This window comes from Aulonocara sp. 'chitande type north' Nkhata Bay, linkage group LG1, assembly GCF_057382095.1.
Source record: "Aulonocara sp. 'chitande type north' Nkhata Bay isolate Kocher_YH1m ecotype deep benthic linkage group LG1, A_spYH_male_GT1.1, whole genome shotgun sequence".
NCBI lineage: Eukaryota > Metazoa > Chordata > Actinopteri > Cichliformes > Cichlidae > Aulonocara > Aulonocara sp. 'chitande type north' Nkhata Bay.
In genome coordinates this window covers 40,077,994-40,102,046 of record NC_141344.1, presented here as the reverse complement: position 1 = coordinate 40,102,046, position 24,053 = coordinate 40,077,994, and the positions used below count along the sequence as shown (strand labels likewise).

At 41.6% G+C, this 24,053-nt stretch overlaps 2 protein-coding genes across 5 annotated transcripts in view; one reads left to right on the top strand and one right to left on the bottom strand.

The window, feature by feature from the left end:
• Positions 1 to 1,716, bottom strand: part of LOC147339562 (multiple epidermal growth factor-like domains protein 11) — a 255,538-nt gene extending 253,822 nt beyond the window's left edge. For 2 of the 3 annotated variants that reach the window (XM_086296003.1, XM_086296023.1), the window contains exon 1: positions 1,491 to 1,715. The gene's annotated coding sequence lies outside the window, so the exon portion shown is untranslated. Of the gene's footprint in view, positions 1 to 1,490 lie in introns of all 3 variants that reach the window. The other variant, XM_086296014.1, reaches the window with a different exon arrangement.
• Positions 1,717 to 4,399: 2,683 nt separating this feature from the next.
• dis3l (DIS3 like exosome 3'-5' exoribonuclease) overlaps positions 4,400 to 24,053 on the top strand; it is a 29,501-nt gene continuing 9,847 nt past the window's right edge. The window contains exons 1-10 of one of the 2 annotated variants that reach the window (XM_086295917.1): positions 4,400 to 4,650; positions 6,686 to 6,836; positions 8,379 to 8,507; positions 10,038 to 10,173; positions 11,606 to 11,773; positions 13,448 to 13,526; positions 13,637 to 13,810; positions 16,576 to 16,745; positions 17,279 to 17,440; positions 22,764 to 23,011. In XM_086295917.1, coding sequence (XP_086152043.1) covers positions 4,521 to 4,650; positions 6,686 to 6,836; positions 8,379 to 8,507; positions 10,038 to 10,173; positions 11,606 to 11,773; positions 13,448 to 13,526; positions 13,637 to 13,810; positions 16,576 to 16,745; positions 17,279 to 17,440; positions 22,764 to 23,011 — 1,547 coding nt within the window. In that variant the 5' untranslated portion in view covers positions 4,400 to 4,520. The remainder of the gene's footprint in view (positions 4,651 to 6,685; positions 6,837 to 8,378; positions 8,508 to 10,037; positions 10,174 to 11,605; positions 11,774 to 13,447; positions 13,527 to 13,636; positions 13,811 to 16,575; positions 16,746 to 17,278; positions 17,441 to 22,763; positions 23,012 to 24,053) is intronic. The other variant, XM_086295926.1, reaches the window with a different exon arrangement.

Here is a 24,053-nt window from a genome sequence, read left to right as displayed (position 1 = left end):
TTCAGCGTTGCGTGAATTGATCACTTAAATCGCAAATTTCAGAACATTATCTAGCCTGAAGACAACTGGGACTATATCTGCACATCACACTGCTCTCTCCTTTCTGTCAAACACTGATGCAACTCACAAGCCTGACAAGCTCCTGACACTGAGGTCTATTCCTAAGTGAGACTGCAGCCACCTGACATCGCTCTCGTTTACTTTGTTTTTCTCAGATAAATGCATTTTGGATTTCTTACAACCTTATCATCTTGCCAAAGCAGTGCTAGTGGTGCAGCCCTGACCTGCACATGGTTCTGAGGACTTATGGTCTTGAACTGTCGATGCCACCCACACAGCCTCATCTTAAAAAGTAAAACTCATTTAATTAAAGTAAGAGCCCGGGAGTCGTCAAAAGCTGCATTACTATTATTGCAAGGGCATGTTTGTGACAAATGCCAACCGTGACATATTGCATAGCACTACAGCTGCGCAATAAATGTTAACAACTTGAAAGGAGAACACAAAACAGAAATTGAAAAGCGTCTCTCTTAAGAACTTGCATGTTCTTTGTGAGGCTCTAAATTGATATATCTCTCTCTCTCTACTGACTTTGAACTTTACATCGTCACCGAATGCAAATATTCTATTTCTTTCAACCAGTGGATGTAACGTTCAAAGACACGCAACCTCCGCACACACAAAGCCTCGTGGAACACCTCCAGGTTTATGTGTCTTGCTCAAGATCGCCATCTAGCGCTGCAAGCTCGTTAAACTTTGCGTGCTTTCACTCCTCAGGCGGATTCGGTGGATGTACAACAACAGCAATAATCATTCTGTTGCCCAATTAATGAAACACGGACTGCTGAGGACCGTCTCAGTGCACAGTCACACCCTTTTAACACCAACAGGAGCTGACTGCAATGGTTCAGTAATTGATCAATCAGCTGCTTAATTTGTGAACTACATCCACGTGTAAAAGAGTCGACTGTGTTTCTGTTAGGCGATGTGAAGTTTAGCCGTGGCGCTTGTAAACTGAACAGAAAAGTGGGGAGATTAACAAAGAGCCGACTTGCGGTAAACAGGGCCAAACCGTACAGGGACGGGACAGCAGGACCGCTCAAAAATGAGTTATGAAACTAACTTTTGGGGGAAGCCAGCCTCATATTATCGCCAGAAAGACAACAGTTATTAAATCATGAAATCGCAAGAAATAGCAAGAGCTTATTGTGCTTATATGGTTCAAAATTTGGTTCAAAAGTGCTCATGTAGCACATATATACATACATACAGACACACACACACACACACACACATATATATATATATATATATATATATATATATATATATATATATATGGAGAGAGAGAGAGAGAGAGAGAGATTATTATTGATATTAGGAAATATCATTACAAACTGCTTCCTGCTGAATAGTGATTTTTCGATATCCCCCTTAAACGAATAGCTGTGCGTGTAGAAAAAAATGATAAAATCATTTTTAGTGCTTACCTTTAGCGGGGATGCGTCATTTTAAAACAGACTTTTTCAAACGATGCCGGTCCATGAACTCGAGTTAAGTCCTCAGCATCTGTGTCGGAGCACTTCTCAACTTGAGCGCAGAATCTGTGCTGGTGCTCTGCTGCAGCTCCTCTTCACAGCACAGCCAAAGAGCAGCAGCGGCAGCGAGAGGAATGCCCCACTTCGCCTGCTACTTTGCATTGCTTAACAACAACTTCCTCCGCTGTTTAACAACACACATTGGATCAACTTCAAATATTCCTTTTGAGCTGCAACAGCCTCCTGCATCTTCCTGCACTCCAGGAAGAAACCTGTCAAAAGTATTATAACGTCTATAGTCATCTAAATATTTACTATTAGCTGATAATAACAAGTGCTTCTAGCAAAAGTAGCAATAAAACAGCATGAAAACACCTCGTTACAAATAGAAGTTTAAGGTATTTCCCTTCTTTGTTGTGATCAGTGTCAGGGTCATTACTCCAAAAAGTAAAGAAAAGTAAAGTAAAAAATATACCTGACCTCTACCCACTTTGCTTCCAGCAATGCCTCAGGTCAAACCACGTTTTGGTGGCCCAGGGTCTGGTGGAAAGCCAATGCCTGGCCTATTACTGGTACACAGTAGTCTCTGCCAGACCACTTGAGAGTGTCCCACTTCTATTACCCAGTAATCCCAGAAAACACATGCTGACTGCCTACACCTTGAACACACATGGTCTGGTGCTTCTGTTGCCCCCCAGCGTCTGCAGCCACTCTGACCTGTGGAGACATTGCAGAAGACAAGGGATGAAGTGATTAGCAGTGATTCCCCCCCTGCCCCCCCCCCCCCCCTTTCTTAAATAGACAACCATCATATCTCACAGTACAATAATATTGAACGGGTTGCATTGTTGCATTTTGTCATGTTTCTCAGGTCTTTGTCTGAATGTCCTATGAACATTACCTGTCTTGTTCTCATGTTGTTGCTAAGGATTGTCTCATTGCACTGAAGTCACACTGGGTTAAATATTTACACTTGGGTTTTAAGGGGGTTTTTTTTGTTTTTTTTACGGGTTGCACGGAAGCCCCAAACGCAATTTCATTGTTCTTTGACAATGACAATAAATAAATACTTGACTTGACTTGAAACAACTCAGAGAAAAGGAGCATCTTACCAACAGTAAAATGTCGCTACATCGGTCACTACAACCATCTTCCTCTGCTTGTCCACCACTACTATGTTCGGTTGGTTTGTCCGTCGGTCTCTGGGAGGGGCCTGTCCTTCCATGATGGTTCCTTGTCTTGCTCCTCTTCTTTCTTGGGTTTCTGCTGCCTGAGGTATTCGCTAAGCACGCAGTGAGTTGTGACTATCTTCCTGATGTACTCGTGGATGTTTGTTGTCTCATATGGAGCGTGGTTCTCACACTCACTAATCACCGGCCGCCTTCCTTTTGTTTAGCGTACAGCCTCGGGGTGAAACCCTCCATGCATGGTGGCTTCTATCGCCTCCTTTGGCCTGCTTATTATCCCAGCAGGGCAAAGGTGTTGATATCCTGGATCTTGTTATTACCATTCAGGTGACTCGGCAGGACTATGGCAGTTCACACCTGGCATACAGCTTGGTGTCATCCATGTAGAGGAAATGACCACTGCTCCATTCTCCATGGAGAAAGAGCATTTCCTTGGTGAATCCAGCATTTGATGGTGACTTTGCTATTGGAGTTAGCCTCTACTGTTGTTTGCCACATCCCCATTGAGTTCCTAATGAAGGCTCTAGGGTCCTGCTGATCTTGTACAGTTCTAGGCATTCCAGGATTCATGTGTGGGGCATTGAGTCATAGGCTTTCTTGTGGTCATCCAGGCAATCCAGTAAACAGAATGGTTAGTCTGGTCTTACTCTTGGGTGACTGCTCTGTCTACCAAGAGCTGGTGTTTCGCTCCTCTGGTGTTTCTGGCCAGTCGTTGGCTGCTGCATCCATTCTGGGTATTTTACTGTCTATGCATTTACTCTTGGCTTGTAGTTTGGTATCAAAATGCCAAGACTGCAAGACCAAAAACACTCAGCTCCCTTTTTCAGTTTGGAACCTCACTATAGTGAAAAGTGAAGCCAGTGATGCTTTTGTATATCATGGTTCCATTAATTAAGTATAAAACAGGCAATTGTGACTGACAGTCTCAGTCATGCATGCAGTGTCCTCATATTTGAAATCCACCATGTGTCATATGTTAAATTAAAAACAAACAAACAAATAAAACCATACAAACAAAAAGTCCCTCAAACTCTAATCTACAGACTCGTGGGTGACATGACCATGTCACGGCTGCTATGTTCATCTTTAATACACATTCTGTCTCTCTCATATGTTTTAAGAACTTTTCTTTTACTTTGGTAGTACATTTAAATGACATAGAGATTAAAGTAGCACCAAAATTGTAACATTTACTGTTTTAGCACTAAAACACTGAAACTGTGCAATATAAATGAAGCCTTTATACACATCTGTAGTATTCCTTGATGCTTTGATATTAATGTAGTTTTGTTTAAATTTGTGGAAATCGTAAGGTTTACTATAATTACTTTTATGGTAGTATTGTAGTATAGTTGTGTCAGGAAGGGCACTGGGCGTAAAACTGCCAAATGAAAACATACAGACACGGGAGCAGCTCAGATTAGATTTGACTCTAACTGCCAACATGAAGATGAATTAAAGGCTTTAACGTTGCTTCATTTGGATAAAGGGTAATGCAGCTTGGGAGCCTTGAGAGTTGATATAAGTGTTGGCTCTTATATCGCTGATCCGAGTCAGTACCGAGGTCATCAAAAAGACGAATTCCCATTACTGGCCTGAGTGAGCGTCCGACAGCACTTGAACGCAGCAAGACGCGGTACTGCTTGGGCGTCATGACGTCAGCGGTCGTGCCTTTCCTTCCGTATTTCGCTGAACTTTGCCGTGAATGTTTACAACCGTGTCTTCCCGCGTCTTGGCTGAACAGCAAGTTAGCGAGCGCCGGCAGCTGTATGTGGCTCATTAGTGAGTGTGGACGATGATTAAAACGGAGAGAGTGCTGCATTTGAAAAGCTGCGTGGGGCGGAAGCTCCGAGTGGTCCGGGAACACTATCTGAGAGAGCGGGTCCCCTGCTGCAGCTCACTGTGTCAGGCCGACTGTGTAAATGGTAAAATCAGCAAAATGTCACATTCACAAAAACTGCTCTTTGTTTACTGCTATAGAAGAATCTAACGTTGCTGTTAACGCAGTGCTGGCAGGTAGGGGTTTGGGGCTGTACACAATCACATGAGGAAAATAACGTCATTTTTATTATATTATACTTTGCTTCACTGTAACATGAATCGTGAAATAGCAAAGTGCATACAGTATGACCCAAAGCTAGAATTACCTCGTATGACAGTTAAATGGCAAACCTGTGCACAGATAAGAGGCAAGGGTGCACCAGTCTGACTTTGTCTAAGATATAAAACCAAAAGGTATCAGATCGGTAGCTTGTGTGGGCAGAACAATGTTATGCGATATTCCTCACTGTGAGGAAGAAACTCTTTAGAGGCAGTCAGGATGCACTCAAAGATTCCTTTCCTGAAAAAGCATGTTTTTGTTTTCCCTAAATGTACTTGCACTAGTTAATTTTAGCTCAGAATCGTTATTGATCTGTGCTTTATGGTTATGACAGTTTCTTCTTTCACTGCTCTCAGTCTTAATGTAAGTGCACATCTTCATATGCATGTAATGCATGGAGTGGGGCTGATAAGAGACAGGTGAACTGGTGTAATATTAATCAAGTTGACACAACCAACAGTGCTATCGTAAGTTCAATAAAGTGTTCGTAGTAGTTGTTAAACCAGATATATTTAATGAGAACATGCAAGTGAGAGAGTAAAGCCAACAGGTTTGTAGAGCTTTTTAGTGACGTCCACTCACTTGACCACAGTTTGTTAGAAGCATTCAGAGAAAAGCTTTGGGCACAGCAGGTGTAAAAGGCCTGCAGGCTGCCAGCTCTTTAGCTGTTGGTTTCCTTCATGCTATGATCAGCTGGTGATCTGCTGCTGACAGTAGGGATGTAAACGCAGAACAGTGTAGAACTGGATTTGCTTTTTGAGTCTGGACTGCATTGATATGTGATCCAAATACTTGATAGGGTCATCTGTAGTAAAGAACAATCACTTAAGCTTGCACATTTGTGCTGCTGTTTAGTGTTTGAGATGAGAATGATCAGCACTTTTATGAAATATCAATACGAGTTCAAAAGGTTTTTTTCTGTGTATATTGTGTATATTGACTTCATCTTAATACAGATCTTCCTTGTGTTTGTAGGTTATACAGCGCCCTGAAAACATTGTGAGCAACACCTCATGTCTTTGCATTTTGCTTGGAAAATAGAAAATAGGTGCAACAATTTATTGAAATATCTGAAGACCTAAAAAGAAATCCATTGTATAAGACGTGCCAGGTTTATGTTTATATCAAGTTTTAGGCTAATAGTGCTGCAGATATCAGCCTGTTGGTGAAAAATACTATTTTATGAATGTCAGACTGCATTATCTGTGGCATTTTTCATAGATTCAGCTAAAGAAATTGGAAAAAGATGCAATTTATTTATTTATTTTTTCTGTGTTATAATGTCTAGATATAACCCTGGTTCATCCCTCGAGTTAGGTGTTTTTTTAAATGAATGATTCATAGGTTAGGCTTAACAAATTAAAACTAAATGAAAATGTTTGGTATAATAACTGTGAATGAAAAACCATCAAGTGTCCAAAGAAAGACTTTTAGAAAGCCTGGAAAACTGCTGCGAGGCTGCTCACTGTTAATATGATGGGTCATAATCAAGATAGACTGCATTACAATAACTGGTACTGAAATATATCAAAGTAACAATAAATTTAGTTTTTGCCATATAATATGCTGATGAACATCTGGTGTGCAAATAAAGTAAAAACAAGTATTTCAAAGAGAGTGATGTGTAAGCACAATAAACTCTTTATATGGGACATTTTGGAAAATATTTAAACGCATTTCTCTGGATGTACGTCGATTCCTGTCATCTGTGCAACGTTTAGTAGGAAACAAGCAAATGTAAAAGAAGGATGCTTTTAAGTGTCTTTTAGCACAGTTGATAAAATTTCCAATAGGAAATCAAGCAAATAAAGAGCTGTAGAAAGAAGCCTTTATCGCTGAACATTGATCTTCCCAAACAGATGGAAAGCTGCTGCCCGGAGATTTGACCCACTATGTGGTGCCTGATGTTGCTGTCGTGGTCGACTACCTGGAGATCTTGGAGTTCAGAGAGCTGCAGGGCATCATCTTCACCCAGACTGCTTGCCAGGCTCTACAGAGCAAGAATCGCAGGTACACTTGTTTGGGGTTTTTTTGTTTTTGTTTTTTTTTTGGGGGGGGAGTTTACTGGGAAGGAAACAGGCCAGTACTGATGTTCTTTTTTGTTATTTGTGGCTTTGTTACATGGAAACTGTTTCAGTTCTTCATCATGTAGGTTTTGAACAGTCATGTAATGTTGAAGAACACATTGACCACTGAAATCAGTAAATGCTGATCCATCCCTCCTGGGTATGTGTCAGCCAGTCTCACAGGACTAACACAACCATTCACACTCGCATTTCTGCATTCACACCTATGGGCAATTTAGTGTTTCCAATTAACCTGTCACCACTAACTGCATGTCTTAAAATGCAGTTAGTGGTGATGTCATTAAAATGAATGCAACTTGTCTGCGTTGTTAACTATCCCCAAACACGGCACCTGCTTCCTGAAATGCTCAGAGTAGCTCATCTGCAACCAGTAACCAGCCGTGCTCAAAGTCTTTTAAACGACTTTCCTCCCCATTCTGATGCTCTTTTTGAATTTCTGTTTGAAATGTTGAGTTGCATTCATAATCAAGCTGTTAGCTGTGTGCCCAGCTTAACCTAGCTACACATGTCTGTAGACATTGACCAGGGGTCAGCCTCATTATATCAGAGCTCTGCTGACAAAGCTGAAAGAGACGCAGCCTGTGACTTGAAATATGTGTCCAGCATAAACATGCAGGAGCGCTTTGGACAAACTTGATGAGCACTGTAAATAAGAAGTCCCACGTGAACTCGGGTTTCAGTCCAGTTTATTCCTGATTTGTGCTCACACAGCCATTTTAGAGTGTTGCATCATTAATGTGATGAGGCTTCACTTTGATAGTGGTGAAACATACAGAGTTGTCATACTGAATCACTACTTACTGTTTTCCATTGACTTTAACGTACACAGCAAAGAGAAAAAAGCTTCATCGTGGACTCTCTTTGCAGTTTCACCTTTGCAGAATCGCTGAATTTTCTATACATCATCTATATTAACTCAACTAATGATCGGGGCATTTGTAGGCCTTTATTTCTTATTTCATCTGTTTGATCAGTACAAGTGTTCATTTTTAGTGTGAAACAGCTACTACATGTACTCTGAAATGTGCCACGTTAAAGTTAGTGCAGTATAGTGTTCACACATAGTCAACATGTTTCAGAAAAAAGCAATCTGCTGCTTTAGTTCACCAACTGGGCTTTTATTGTGAAACTCAAAGGATAACAAAGCCAGGTGTCATCCTCTTTCAATAATTTCAGATCAGGATCTTATGTTTAGGTCTAATGCATATTATCTGACAGACAAGTCTTTGTTTTATTTAGATTTTTACAAACAAGAGTGAATTTAAAAAATGAGCCAAAATGAACAAAGGAACATAAATTATGTTAGGAAAAGTCAACATACGTTGGTCTATTTTTTCTCCCTCGTGCTTCAGGGTTAACGTTCTCCTAACATCCCCACCATTCTCCCAAACTAATGAGAGGCTTTCTTGAGTGTAATTTATGATTTTATTGAATGTACTTGTTTTTGTAATGTGCGTTTGTGCAGATATTACAAGCGGCTGCAAACCCTTGTCAAAGACCCTCGACACGACTGCGTGCTGTTTGCCAATGAATTTCAGAAGTACTCTTACTGTCCACGAGAGAAGGGCGAGAGCCAGGAAAAATGGCAGACCAGGTCAGTGCTCATTATTTACCACACTCACTGAAGTGTACAGTCAAGTTGCTGCAGCACATGTAGCATAGAAATAGAGTCTATAGAGTCTTTTCCTTTCTCATTTTTTCCTCTTTGTCATGTTTTTTCTTCTACTTATACTTCTTTGACTTCATTTTGTTTTTCTGGGTCAAAGTGTGACGTTACATGTTTCACTAGGTGAAATTTGTAAATCTCATTAATTATAATGGAGATTATGCTAATAAAACATATTCAGTTCTTCAGTAAAGATGAAATACTTGCACCATGGGAAGTCCCCAATCTTGCCCATTGCAGCGTAACTAAGGGAGGATTCAGGGTCACTCAATCCAGCCCTAACTATAAATCAAAAAGGAAAGTTTTAATCCTAATCTTAATAGTGAGAGGGCGTCAGTCTCCCGTGTGCAAATAGGAAGCTGGTTCTACAAAAAAGGGCATGAAGGCTGATGCTCTGCCTCCCATTCTACTTTTGTAAACCCCACAAATAAGCCCGCAGCCTGAGAGTAAAGTGGGTGTGTAAAAGGGGTTTGATTATTCAAGACTTTTCTGTGTAAGAAGATTTTAAATTAAATTCTGGATTTAACAGGGAAGCCAGTATGGGAGAAATATGTTCTTTTGTTCTTGGACTGGATTAACTGAAGGTTTTTCAAATGATGCTTTTAGGACATCCTGATAATCATCCAATCACACAAAATGTCTTTGACTGCACCTGCTGACTACTTCTGCTCAGCAACTCTTGAAAGGAAATTGTGTTTCTAAAAATGTTAAGTCTCTGGGTTTAAAAAATATTTTGTGAAAGTGACATAAATGTATAGTTCACACGTGTGCAAAATTCATCTGGGAGATTTAAAAATGTAAACATTACATTTGAACTTTCTTTCAAATTGTGCAACAGGCCAGCGGTGCAGATGCATATGGCACTTAGAGCACACGTACTGGCTAAGATGTCAATCGAGCATTCATAGTGTTTTGTCCCAATAGGGGTTCAATGGGTAAAGGGGTCATTTTAACATTTTCAAAAATGTTTTTCCTCCACTTCAGGTAGAAAACAAGTGCAGGAACAAAGAAGTCAGGAGGACTTGTGAATGGCAGCTTAAAAGTGATTAATATTTATACCAGTTTAATAGAGAAAAGCACCAAAAGGATTTAATGAGTGTTTTTAATAATAGAGACTTGGTTGTAATGTTAATCACGATCTGACAAACTTTTATGTTGTGCCAACAAATGAAGCTAGAAGTGCAGTGTGTTCTCATGAAATGTGTTTATTATATAGATAAGGCACTCAATTATTTATTTTTTATATTCTTTCTGTGGAAGCACCATTTGAATTACAAGTAGTGTGAAATCATAACTTCCACCTACAAAACAGCAAAAACTTAGTGGGATATGTTAAAGATTATTGCTTTAGCGGGCAATTTGCTTTCATGCATCTTATGCTAAACTTGTGAGTTCATTTAATGTGTGTGTGTGTGTGTGTGTGTGTGTGTGTGTGTGTGTGTGTGTGTGTGTGTGTAGGTGTGTGTACTCAGCTGCAGTGTGGTACTACAACCACCTGGCAGGAATGATGAATATAGTGATGATCACTGAGGATCCTGAGGCCGTAGCTCAGTTCAGCAGCCTGACGTCTGGAGTGTACGTCATCTCCGTCCAGGTATATGAAATACCTTTATAATACCATCTACTCTATATCGGCTTCTTATATGTAGCCACCTTACAGGGATTTATCATCATGCATTTAGAGAAACGCGTGGTTTGAACACCTAAAACTGAAAGTCAGCTCTTTGTGTTAAAGTCGTTGTGTTGGAGCCTATATGATGGAACAGTTGGTTGGTCTGTATTATTTCACTAATCTTCAGTGGGACTATTGTAGCATGTAGCAGGCATGGGTTTTTGAAACACTTACATTTTTGGCAGCAGTATTAGAACAGTCTCACTTAGAAGTGAAATTGGTGGTTGTTGTCAAACTTTCGGTCATTACACATGATTTCTTGGTTAAGTGACAAAATGTAAATATATGTGGCATTTAGTCTGTTTACATACGGAGAGCTGCACTTTGTTTTTCAATTCATGTCAGCCTAGCAAGCATGCTGTGGTTGTATAAAACACAGTGACAATGAGTCAGAAAACTATTAAACTAGTATGTAAATGAGAATTTCGCTAAAGGTGAAGGTCACAGCCTTGTTTGTAATTGCACTGATTGATCCGAGCTCTGTCAGAAAAAAACAGTTACACTTTTTACCTATTTGTCGATACACTGGTATCGCCATTTAAAATGGTCAATAAATGACAGTTAAAGTAAAGAAGAGAGGTTAGAAACAGCCTTTAGCCATGTTATGGGTATTGATATTATATGTTTGGCTTCACAGGTACTCTGCATCTTCCCTCTTGGCAACGTGTTTGGAACGCCGCAAACACGAGTCGGTCAGAGAGTAAACTCATTGCTCAATAAGGACTGATATCAAGTCTGATGTTTATTTAAAGGAAAAAGAGCAGTACATGCTAGTAGCCGTGAAATTAATATTACATCGCTTTCTATTGTGATACATTTTTGATACATTGCTGCCAGATTTGTATATTTTTATCCAAACATACGTACCCGGGTATTTTTGAAAACGCAGATTTTTCTATGTGTTTGCGCCTTTCGTCCACACGTAAACGGCGTTTTCGGTCACTGAAAACAGAGATTTTCAACCAGAATTGGTAGAATTCATTTAAATTGGTTGGTTTCCTAAAACGGTCGTGGCGTTTAAGCACGGTCCAACAATTAACAACAGGGTTGAGGTTGTTGCTTTGGGAAGCCCATTCCAAAAACTCGCTTTATTTATTCTGAAACCAGTTCTTATATCTATTTAACTATTATTGTAATACTAATACTGAGGACGTCTAACTGTATCAAAAGGTTTAAGCATCTGGCTGTTGATTTGAGGTGAATTTGAAAGATTTTACTCTATTTCTCTTTCTCGAACCTGATAAGGTTAAGTGGAAGAGGATCCAAAACTTAGGCCCTTGAAGGGATGTTACTGGAACTAAGAAGGCCAACTGAAGTAATTTATTTCTTGACCTGTGTGTTTTTCCTTTGCCAGGATTATTTGCAAAGCTTCTGGTCAGATCTGCAGGCAGCCCATGAACTGTTTAGCTCCATTTCTCAGGCACAACAAGAGACAGAGGGCGACGATGGGGAGAAAGAGTTTCCCGAACATCTTCCCGCTGAAGTCCTGGAGGCTGGTATAAAGTCTGAACGTTACATTCAGGTAAAAATGTACCAACCTGTTGTTGGGTCTAACGCTCAAACCCCGCTGACTCAGCGCTTTCTTTTACTTGCTGCAAGGGGAGAAGCTCTTCATCTGATCTTAGCCCAACTCCAGCCTTCCCTCAAAGCCCTTTTATTAACTTCAGTGGTCACACAAACATCAACATTAATGATGCGACAGATAAGACACGCACATGTGAACGTGTGTCTCTGCAAGAGTGAACATGTGATGTGTGTGTATGTGAATGTGTCTCTGTGAGCATGTGATGTGATCAGTGATGTGTGTGTGTAGAAAACAGAGGTGAGCATTCATGCTAAAGATCTGATCATCTTGTGCAATGACAAACATATTGATCCACAATTCTCTAACTCCTGTTTTAAGTGTACCGGATCTCTCTTTAAAACACGAGTTTAAAACAACTGCAGGAACAAAGTTTAAATATTTTAGTAGCTTTAAGCCTGTTCATTTTTCAGAGAAACTGCAGGTACCTTTAATACATATACTAATCTATACTAACTAAATACACTGATGAGTGTAGGGAGTGTGCTGAGGAGGTAGGAGTATTTGAGGGGCTGACGAATAAAGAAAATGAGATGAAGAGCAGGACTGTTATTGAATGAAGAAGATATGAACTGTCTCTAAGTTTTCTTGCAGTTTAATTTTAAAGGAGAGAGACAGAAAAAACACATCATTATTATCATTATTATTATTTTAAAAAGTCATAAAGGGATTGGCAAGTTACTTTCAGTGAGTCCCCAAGCAAAACATGGCTTAGTATTTGGGGTAGAGACCTTTGTTGCCAGTGGTAAGACTTTTCTTGGTATCAAGTGGAGTAGTCAGAGGGTGACGATGGGGAGAAAGAGTTTCCTGAGGCAGATGGACATCTGCGTCTAAAGGTCAAAGGTCACTCTTTCGAGGATGCCAATGTTCACATTTTGGACAGAGAGGACAGATGGTTTGAAAGAGGAGTGAAAGAAGCATCTATGTCCACTGTGAGCGACCATCTTTGAACAGAGGCGGGGCTTACGACACCAACTCTCTGCCATCTATAATCCAGTTTTGAGATCCTTCCCAGACGCCTTAACACCCACTCACATCCTGGGCCATCTGACCTCAGGAATTCTCATGATAAGGTGGGGCCAGGTTTCACAATGAACACACCCGAAACTCTGGCTGATTGGGACCCACACCCAGTTTCCCACCTTGGCTCAGGCGATTAGAGGATCATCAGGGGGTCCTTTTGTCCCTCTGTGGGGGGAAACTCCCACTAGGTTTATATCTGGGACTCTCCACCATTTGACCTTAGAACTGAAGAAGCTTCTCGGATGAGAGGTGAAACGTCTTCAAGCAACTTAAAGAAGTCCAGACGCTTTTCTTTGCAAGCTCCTTTGACTACGATGACCTGGATGACTGAGAACCTTCACAGACAGTTTTTGGTTGATATTCTATCGCTCTCCATTAAATGAAACTAACATTAAAGAAATAACATGAATAATTGTTCTTTCTTTGTAACTGAGGAAACCTACAAATTCAGCAGTGATAATTATTTCCCCAACTGTACCTGAGCAGGTATGGAGATGTCACAAAGAGAAGGCAGTGGAGTTTTTCACCAGATTGTTTAACACAACCTCAGTGGCAGAAGAGTAAATGTCTTGTTTCATTCCTTTTTACTAGGGTACACTGAATGTTAACAAGCATCGGGCACAGAACGAGGCTTTCGTCAGGCCGAAGAACTTCTCAACCAAGAGCACAGGTGAAAACGCCTTACATTTTCAAAACAGGTGGAACAGACACATTAAACTTATATTTGCTAGACGTTTCTGATCTCTTCTCCCGACTTTGACCCCCCCCTATCCATCTTAGATCTGACTTGGGATGTGCTTGTGTATGGTCGAAAAAATCGAAACAGAGCGGTGCATGGGGACGAGGTTGTGGTGGAGTTGTTGCCCAAGAACGAGTGGAGAGGGAGGGACACAGCCCTGACTGATGGGGATGAAAAAACTGGAGAGGACAATGAGAGTACACCTCTGCCAACAGGTGGGAATGTTTGTACTCCATTCATTCACATTTGATTTATTTTTGTATTTAATGATATTTTGTGTATTATATTTTCTGTCTGATTTGCCTAAAATATGTTCAGGATATCTCACAAATAAGTAATGAAAACAATGAAGCATCTTGATCGAACCACATGAATGGTTCGATCCGTGGCTCCCCGAGTCTGCAAGCCGAGTATCTTTGGGAAAGATACTAACCCCAAGTTGCTCTCCGATGCATCCATTGGAGTATAGTGAGTGTGAATGTTGCTTAGTAAGCACTTAAACGCATAGAAGGAAGTGCTTGTGTGAATGGGGTGATTGGGTGAGAGTAGAAAAGAGCTGTATAAGAATTAGTCCATTCACCATTCTTGTTTATATCACCTGCATGAAGCAACATTATAAGAACATATTTGGGTGAAATAACATTTGGAAGCTATTTTCTGGACAGGCATTCACAATTAAACTTTTTTTAAAGTTGCTACTGATTTTTATTACAGTTCTGGTGTAATTTGGCACAACTGAACCTCTTCTCCATGGTTCCATTCGTCAGGGAATAGCTTCTTGACAGCCACATTTCCAGAGATTCAAATAACGATGAAGTTTCGTCGAACAACTCAAGGGCCAAATGCATCTCTCAGGTTCTGTGTCACGTCTTTGCTGGTTTTTCCTGCTTTTTAATGACATGGCAGATATTGTTCATCTTCTGTAGAATTTTTTTTACGTCTGACACCTTTTCTTTCGTCCAATACAAAAGAAAGTTTTAAGTCTAGGAGACACAAATGGCAGGGAACGCATCCTGAGCTTCCACTAACATACAGTTCCCTTTACCAAACACAACAGAACAGAGACAGACGGGGCCCCGTAAGTTTGCCAGTGTAACCTCGCAAATGACAAAAGAGAGAAAGAAAGAAAAACACTAATTAATTAAGCACACAACTCAGGGCCCAGTATTCAAAAGGCGAGGAACACTCCTGCAACTATACACGTGGACTCGCACAAATAATCAATAATCTTTTCAGCTGTGGCAGACCTAGAACAGGGAGGGATAGTTCAGGTGCAAAAATACTGTTTTAGCTTGTCACACTTTTAATTTGGCTAACGGGAACACCCTGTGTTTTTACATAAAAAATATGCAACACATAAAATACATTTTAATCTAACTGGAGGCAATTGACCATTGTTAACCCTTCTTATTGTTATTACTTTTACACACGAGGTCCTAAGGACAAAAAACTTCCCCCCCCTGCGGGCGGTCAATCCTTCAAGCTCAGGTCCTCTACCAGAGGCCTGGGAGCTTGAGGGTCCTGCGCAGCATCTCTGCTGTTCCCAGGACTGCGCTCTTCTGGACAGAGATCTCAGATGTTGTTCCCGGGATCTGCTGGAACCACTCGCCTAGCTTGGGAGTCACCGCACCGAGTGCTCAGGTTACCACGGGGACCACTGTTACCGTCACCTCCACATCTTCTCAAGCTCTTCTCTGAGCCCTTGGTACTCTAGCTTCTCATGTTCCTTCGTCCTGATGTTCCTGATGATTGCTAAATCTGTCACTACAGCCGTCTTCCTCTGCTTGTTCACCACCACTATGTCCGATTAGCCATCACCATTTTGTCCGTCTGTATCTGGAAGCCCCGAAGCATCTTAGCTCGGTCATTCTCCATCACACTAAGGGGCGTCTCCCGTTTTGACCTCGGGACTTCCAGGCCATACTCGGCACAGATATTCCCTTTATACTATGCCGGCCACTTGGTTATGGCGTTCCATGTATGTCTGCTAGCATCTTGCACCCTGTTGTTATGTGCTGGATTGTCTCAGGGGCATCTTTACGCTTGTATCTGGGGTCTTGACTGACTGGTCTGGTAGACCCCAGCCTCTATGGATCTTGTACTTATGGCTTCATGTGCTGCCATTATTAGTGCCTCTGTGCTCTATTTCAGTCCAGTCCAGCCACTGGTAGGATTTCTGGATGTGAGCTAGTTCTTTTATCTGTTGGTGGTACTGTGCAGGATCCTGTCCTTCCATGATGGTTCCTCTTCTTGCTCCTCTTTCTTGGGTTTCTGGTGCCTGAGGTATTCACTAAGCACACCTGAAGCCCCTACCAGTCAAAAGTGTGGACACGCCTTTTTTTTAGTGGTTTTTCTGTCATGGCCTGGTACTTCTACATAGTAGATTCTCACTGAAGGCATCAAAACTATGAATGAACACATATGTAATTATGTAGTACATATGTATATACCGGCTCCCCCCCAGTGCTGCGTTCTTTCTCCTCTGCTCTTCTCCCTGTACACTAACTGCTGCACCTCCACCCACCAGTCTGTCAAGCTAATCAAGTTTGCAGACGACACCACCGCTATTGGACTCATCTCGGACGGGGACGAGTCTGCCTACAGGAGAGAGGTTGAACGTCTGGTGTCCTGGTGCAGCCACAACAACCTGGTGCTGAATGCCCAGAAGACAGTGGAGATTATTGTGGACTTCAGGAAGCACACAGCCCCACTCCCCCCCATCATCCTGACTGACACCCCCATCACCTCTGTGGACTCATTCCGCTTCCTGGGTACCACCATCACCCAGGACCTGAAGTGGGAGCCTCCGTCACCTCCGTCATAAAGAAGGCTCAGCAGAGGATGTACTTCCTGAGGCAGCTGAAGAAATTCAACCTGCCAACACGGACGATGATGCAATTCTACACTGCAATCATCGAGTCCATCCTCACTTACTCCATAAATGTCTCTCTGTACTGATGTCTGACATTTAACCCCACAGGTCGTATTGTAGGGATCCTGCAGAGGAACTGGAGAGACTACGTGGTAACTTTCCCCACTAGGGATGGGATTCAGTCCCAGAGCAGGAATTCCCAGCGGATACTGACCATACCTTGGGACCAGCGTATTCCTAAAATCCGCATCAGTACTCAACAGGCTGAAGCTCTGCAGGTCTGACTTGACTTACATCTATAGGTTGATTTTATTTTCATGATGTACATTATGGCTTAGTCACATGAGTAAAAATAGGACGGCACCTGCCTTGTAACAAAGAAAAAACGCTGCTTTTCCAGTGATTGCAGTGAATATTTTGCATTCAGCGTTCAATTACAAGTAGTTACGGCAACCAACTGGTCGATCAAAGGTTGAGAATACAACACTGTCAACCTCTGGATGAACGCTTTCAAGGTGATTGCCTTGAAAAGCAGGACTCTATCTCCAGACCATCTTATCACCATTTGATTGGTGTTTTGCACCCTTTAAATAAAAGTAACTGACTGAGAGTAGTTGCAGAATTAGTCCCCGTCTTCCAAAGAAGCATTTCAAAGCCAACAATATTGCAAATTCATTGCACATAGCAACACCGATCTTGTTTGCGCTCCAGTCTCTAGTGATACTATAGCATTATGCTTTTGTCTCATAGTGTGACCAGTGTTTACTAAGTGCTGTCTCATTTCTATCCCTGTCTTCTCATCCTCACCTAGGACCACAGAGTTGTGGTGCGCATTGATTCATGGGAAAGCACGTCATTCTATCCCAACGGCCATAGTGTACGGGTTTTGGGTCGAGCTGGAGAGCTTGAGACTGAGGTCCAGACCATCCTCCTAGAGAACTGCATCCATATTCTTCCTTTCTCAGACGCACAGGTGAGAGCACCTACGTTAGAGATAAATTCAAGTTTTTACATCTCTAAAAGGCAAATTCCACAAGCCTATATAGTATGTTTCACCTTTCGTATTTAGCTGTTGTGAACCCATCAGCAATTATTGTGAATATAAATATTATGATAAAATGTGATTTTTTTTTATGTCTATAAATTGCAATTAAACAGTTAAATTCAACCATAATTGACGCAAATGGTGGCAAATACCCATCTACACAGTTTGGAAATACTTTGGTGAGTAATTTGCTTCATCCTGTGTGATAAAACTTGCAGGATTCTAGTAAGTTAAGTAATTTCAGAAAATATGTTTTTGTTACTAATTCCCAGCTCTGGTTGTACTTTGGATGTAGGTTTTTGATTGTTAAGGATTAATAAGCTTCAGAATTGTCCAAAAACAGCTGGACATTATTAAAACATTATTACCAAATCACCAAGCAGTGAAAGAACCCTAGCAGCTCCATATACCAAAAGCTTGGGGAAAAAAAGAGTCTGGACTTTTTCTTGAAGATGTTTCACCTCTCATCTGAGAGGTTTCTTCAGTTCTAGGAGAAACTGGTGCAGAGTCCCAGATTTTAAGCCCTATGGGAGTGTCCCCCAGGAGAGATGGACCCCCTAATGATCCTCTACCTAATCACACGAGCCAAGGTGTGAAAATGGGTGTGGGTCACAATCAGCCAAGTATTCGGGTGAACCCACTGTGAATCCTAGCCCCACCCCATCATGTGATTTCCTGAGGTCAGATGGCCCAGGATGTGAGTGGAAGCGTCTGGGAAGGGATCTCAAAACTGGATTATAGATGGCAGACAGTTGGTGTCGTAAGCCGCTGCCTCTGTTCAAAGATGGTCGCTCACAGTGGACATAGATGCCTCTTTTACTTCTCTTTCAAACTATGTCTTCTGACAGCTGAGTCTTGTCTCATTTTAAGAGCTTCCTTTACATGTGTGTGTTCCCTCTTTTTTCCTTCAGGCTTAGAGGGAACATGTTCTGCCCGGTGGTGTAGGGTCCTGATTACTCAAAGTTTGTGTTCCAGAGGGTGATGGGAGTCAAACAGGAGGTACTGGTCCGTGTGTGTGGGCTTCCAGTAAACTTCATGTTGAGGTTTCCGTTCTCTTTAATGCGCACGGCAAAGTCCAGGAATGGCATACTGTTATCCTTTGTGTCTTCCCTGGTGAACTTTGTTTTTATCCACAGCGTTGATGTAAACAGTGAAGGATTCTACTTCCTGGGTTTTGATTTTGACCCATGTGTCATCAACATATCTGTACCAGTGGTTAGGTACTGTCCCTTTAAAAGAGCCAACATACCGGTACTTTTGAAACTGTGCGGGTGCTTAAATGGTGCTCTAACCGTTGCTTCCTTCTCTCACCCCAACCGGTCGCAGCAGATGGCCCCGCCCCTCCCTGAGCCTGGTTCTGCCGGAGGTTTCTTCCTGTTAAACAGGAGTTTTTCCTTCCCACTGTCGCCAAAGTGCTGCTCATAGGGGGTCATATGATTGTTGGGTTTTTCTCTGTATCTATGAAGCGCCTTGAGGCGACTTTTGTTGTGATTTGGTGCTATATAAATAAAATTGAATTGAATTGAATTGCTTAAAGAATGGAGAACACAAACTTTGTCCAAAAACCTCTTATGTTTTTATTTTTAGCAGTCTCTTTTTTCTGCAAAATGATAACAATGTTAGCCTTTTCTTTTGATACAACATACCTACTTTGTTTGGAACCGGTGAATAATGGAAAACATGTTTAGCTGTTTGTTTTTTTTGTAAAAAGATAATGGTGTTAGCTTTTTCTGCAGCTACAGGGCATGTATGGTATCACTCTATCAAACAAGAAGACAGTCGCATGTAGCTATGATGATGTTTGCTAGTTCACCTTACATGCATTAATGTAATAACGTGGTTAGCCTACTCAACGTAAATTACACACGAACAACATTAAGCTCCTCACGCAGAGAAGAACGGCTGCTGCTGCATCATCATCCGTCTGCTACACTGGCAGGGCTAGGGGCCAGGACTCTCCTCTTCGGGTTTTTGGGGGATGTTGCTAACTCCAGGTCCAATAACAGGCACCACACCCGCAGCAGATGTGCCCGGTGTGAAGTCTCGCAGCAAGCTATCAAATACGATGCATTTCTCTGCTTTTAAAAAAACGCTATTGCGTCGCCAGGTGTTTCATCGGATTCGAGGTGTTACTTCCTTTGCACAGTATCACAGTATCACCTTAAAGCACTTGTTGCTGCTGAGTTTGCATATTTTGCTGTGAAGTACAGCCAGACTTTTGACCGCTTTGCCTTGGACATTTAATCTGTAGCTCTGCTCTCAAAGAACATACGTACCTGGACCCGCCTACTATCCTCGGAAACGTAAAATGATTGGCTAGAATCCAAAGTGTATGACATCTCAAGAAAAAAAAAAAGCCACCCGTATCCGGTATACCCGCACCCAATGTTCCCTCTAATTTTTCATGTGTCTGAGCGAACGCACAAACTCCCTGAGCGTCCCTTGGACCACTGTGAGCAACAGCAGACGTGTGCACTGTGGTGACGCCAGCATTGAATCCATGCAAGTTACATGGTTTATTAAAATAATAAAATTACAGCATTTACATTTATGTTAGACTACTTTTAATTAACTATTTTAGCCCACTTACAATGAAAATTTAAAAAAACAAAACAAAAAAATCTTGTTCATGACCTGTGTAGCATGTTAACACTATTGGAAGTAAAAATAACTTGAACTCCAATTTTGAAAACACAAGTTTCTTTTGTTTTTTTTTCATAAAGCTCTGACTTGTATTATGAGTCTGTGGTCTGGGAGAGAGTCTGTAACTCTGTCTGCAAAATACAGTAAATAATGACCAATGTTGGGTAATTAATTATATAGTTAGTTCTTCAAAAAAGTTACTGAGTTTTGCAAACAACAAAGTTTTTTGCAGCTGTTTACCTAAAAATGCAGCCAAGGCGTTTTTTTAAATAAACATTTTAAATTATTTAGAGAACAATCATCAAATTGCATCAAATCTGATGCCACACAAATTATTTGTGCCACTCCAAAAAATAATTTCTGTCCACTATGAGATGAAGGAGAACAACAGCCTGATACCTGCAGGCCTGACAGCAGCAGATGTGTCACTGCTGTAACACCTGTAACACTCAGCAGTCGCCTCATTGTTCTGACACACACTAAACGTCGCCACGCCGCTTTGCTCGCTAAAACACCGGTGTCGGCACATAAGGACGCTGTCAGAGCCTGTCAACGACATTGATTAGCTGCGTATATACGAATGTGAATCGCATTACTGGCTGGATCCCATACGGGAGCAGCCAGTCACTGACTAACACTGCAAAACAGACTTGTTAAAGTATTGATTTTAATTTCAATTCAGGTTAGATTTTTTTTTTTGTGCGCAGAGACCGTGCCAGCAGTGCGCAATTGTGCACACACACAGCTTCGAGGGAACATTGCCGGTACCCATTCCTAACTCTGTTCCACATGTGTTATGTTTCCTTCAGGATTAGCTAAATAAGAGAGGATTATTTTCCATTTATTAAACTGCATTTAGCTACTCTTTCGTATCACATTTACTTTGGGAATGCACCAATTGGTCCACATCCTGTTTATGCAGGGCCCACTTTTAAACGGTAAATTGCTGAAAATGTAGCCATATATAGCGCTTTTCTGTGTCTTGCACTCCTTTGCATAGATTGAAGCATCTGTGTGTTCCTGTTTTGTTGAGTGTATCTGTCTGTGTGGCTGTTGAAGGCTACTGAGAGTGTGACCTTCACAGTTCACCAGAGGACCATCTATTACATTTGTTAGGTTATGCGTTTTTGATATTATTGCATCCTCACTGGCACACTCAGTCCTTAGTGTGGGCTTACCCTGCTCCATACCTTCTTAAGGATAAAGAACTTACAACCTGGAAGTAGATTATATCTCCCATAGTGAGATACAGAGAATGTTTGCTTACCAGGGTAACTCTGGTTTTCTGAAACCCAGGTGATGTTTGGTTTTCACCTCCAAACAATCGCAGTCAGAGATCAGGTGAAAGAGGAAAGAGCAGAGAGCGTCAAAATAAAAGGGAAATTATGGGAGCAAACACCAGAGTTTAACAATTGTTCATCACTAAATACAGTACAGATATTTTAATAAGGAGAGGTTATTTGAAAGAATGAAATTGATTTACTGATGAACAGAATTTAAACAGGTGATTTGCCGTTAGACTCAGATGGCCTATCTCAGCGGAACAGAACCCCGTCTGTGAAAAGGATTAGAGCAGGAGCCCCGAGAGCCTGGAAGCTGGTGGTGGAATGGTTGAATGGAGCATGAGTGATGAGATGAGGCGTGCACAAGGAAGAATAACCGAGGACACAGCATGAATGCTGATTGGCCTGGAGAAGGTGGTTGGACTAGACCACTTCAGGAACGCCTTTAGCCACACCTCACCAGGTGTAGACAATCGGCAGTTAAACCTAGGCAACACCTGAAGACAACTGCATTTCCACTGTAAGGAGTGTAAGGGTTGCAATGGGCTGTAACAAAGGACAAGCACAGATGAGTCCACTATCATAGACTGGAACATCATTCATAACTTTTTATGTTATAAAGGGGGTGGCAGTAGAGCTTCTGTGATTGGTCACATCAGAGAGTGCTTGGTTATCAGAGAGTTACCATAGTAACCAAAGGTTTTAAAGATTGCAATATAGCTATTGTTGTCCAGAGGGGCCGATGGTGCGATATGGCAGCCTCGCTTCTGTCAGTCTGCCCCAGGGCAGCTGTGGCTACAACCGTAGCTGCCTCCACCAGTGTGTGAATGAATAGTGGCATTGTAAAGCGCTTTGGGTGCCTTGGAAAGCGCTATATAAATCCAATCCATTATTATTATTATTATTATTATTATCAAATCAACAAAATATTAAAGAATCATTAAATATGTGGAATAGTTCATTCTTTCCTTTTTTCATCAGTGGTTTACACACTGGCTTGCAGGCAAAATGTCACTGGTTCGATTGCAACCGGAGATACAAATCAGGGTTGTGCCTGGAAGGGCATCTGGTATAAAACTCTGCCGTATCAAAAGATGCTGAGCTATCAGGTGTGGTGACCCCTTGTGACAAGGGAGCAACTGAAAGTGAAACACTGTTTTGCTTTGTCTTTGTGTAAAGTGTCCTTGAGTGTTTTGAAAGGCGCTTAATAAAATGTATTATTATTATTATTATTATTATTAATGTTTTGTATAGAATCATAACAAAATGTGAAAAGTTCAAAAGACTATGCGGCTGTTTAGCTGTGCCTGTCCGTCTGCCATCAGCTGAGAGAGATGCCGGTCAACTCTCTGGAGAAGCCGTGGACGGTAGACCCCTCTGAGGTGGCAGAGCGGCGGGATCTTAGGGACAGTCGCCTGGTGTTCAGCATCGATCCACGCGGCTGTGAAGATGTAGACGACACGCTGTCTGTACACAAGCTCCCCAACAGAAGGCTGGAGCTGGGAGTTCACATTGCTGATGTCACTCACTTTGTCAAAGAGGGTTCGCTCACAGACTTGGAGGCACGTTCAAGGTGAGGAACTGGTTGGAGTGGTTGGGTAGAGTAGGTGGGATATAAAAGGATAAAAGAAAATTACAGCATCTTGCATAAGTGTTCAGAGGAACTTTCAGAAGTACAAAGAGGCAAGAAAGTTGTTGCCTGAATTAATGTTGCATCAGCAGCATGCCTTGTAGCGCAATTATAAATAACACAGAGGGCCACCTTAAATAAGGCTCGTGTCTGATGTGAAGCATTAAGCCTTAAATGTCTATCATTTAATCACATGTAGAAGGACTTCACAGGGTCCATGATGGCTTTGAAAGTATCACTGGCACCAGGAATTGAACCAATGGTCAGCACGTTGTTGGTTCAATCCCTGGTGCCTTCGGGCTTCATGTTAAAGTCACCTTGCACAAAATACTTAACCCCCAAATTTCCCTGGATGCATCCATTAGTGTGAGTGTGCATGTGAGAGAAAATGCTTAAAGGTATAGACTAACGCGCTGTATGAATATGTGTGCGAATGGACGAATGCTGGTCGTGCTAAAAGGTGGTTGGGGTTCTCACAGTAGAGAACTGCTACACACAGAACACAGTGGTCCATGTTGTTACGAAGAACTTGTGCTCATTTTGAGTACGATGCCATTAACAGGACAGGGGAATGTTTCCGCTGTGGGAAAGCCTGAGTGATTTTCACTGTGGGACATGGCAGCCATACTTGTACACAACATTCAACCAGAAGGTCATGCAGCAAAAAAAGGAAAAATGAGTCCGCTTCCAACTAAATTAGTTTTATTCTACTGAGTGGTAGAAGTAAAGAACAGTGTGTCACACATCATTTGTTTTCAGATCCCCTTTGTACAGTTACGGGTGTCAGGAAAACACCGGAGGTCACATGATGGCATGTGACCTTGAGTACCTGATGTTAATGGTTTGTCTATAATTGGCTTTCAGTGCATCTTATTAATAAAGAGGATGATGATACAAGACAGTTGAACCACAGTAATAGAACAAGAAGATATTCATCTGTGTTTATGTCCAGATATATGCACATGTTCTGATTTATTTATTTATT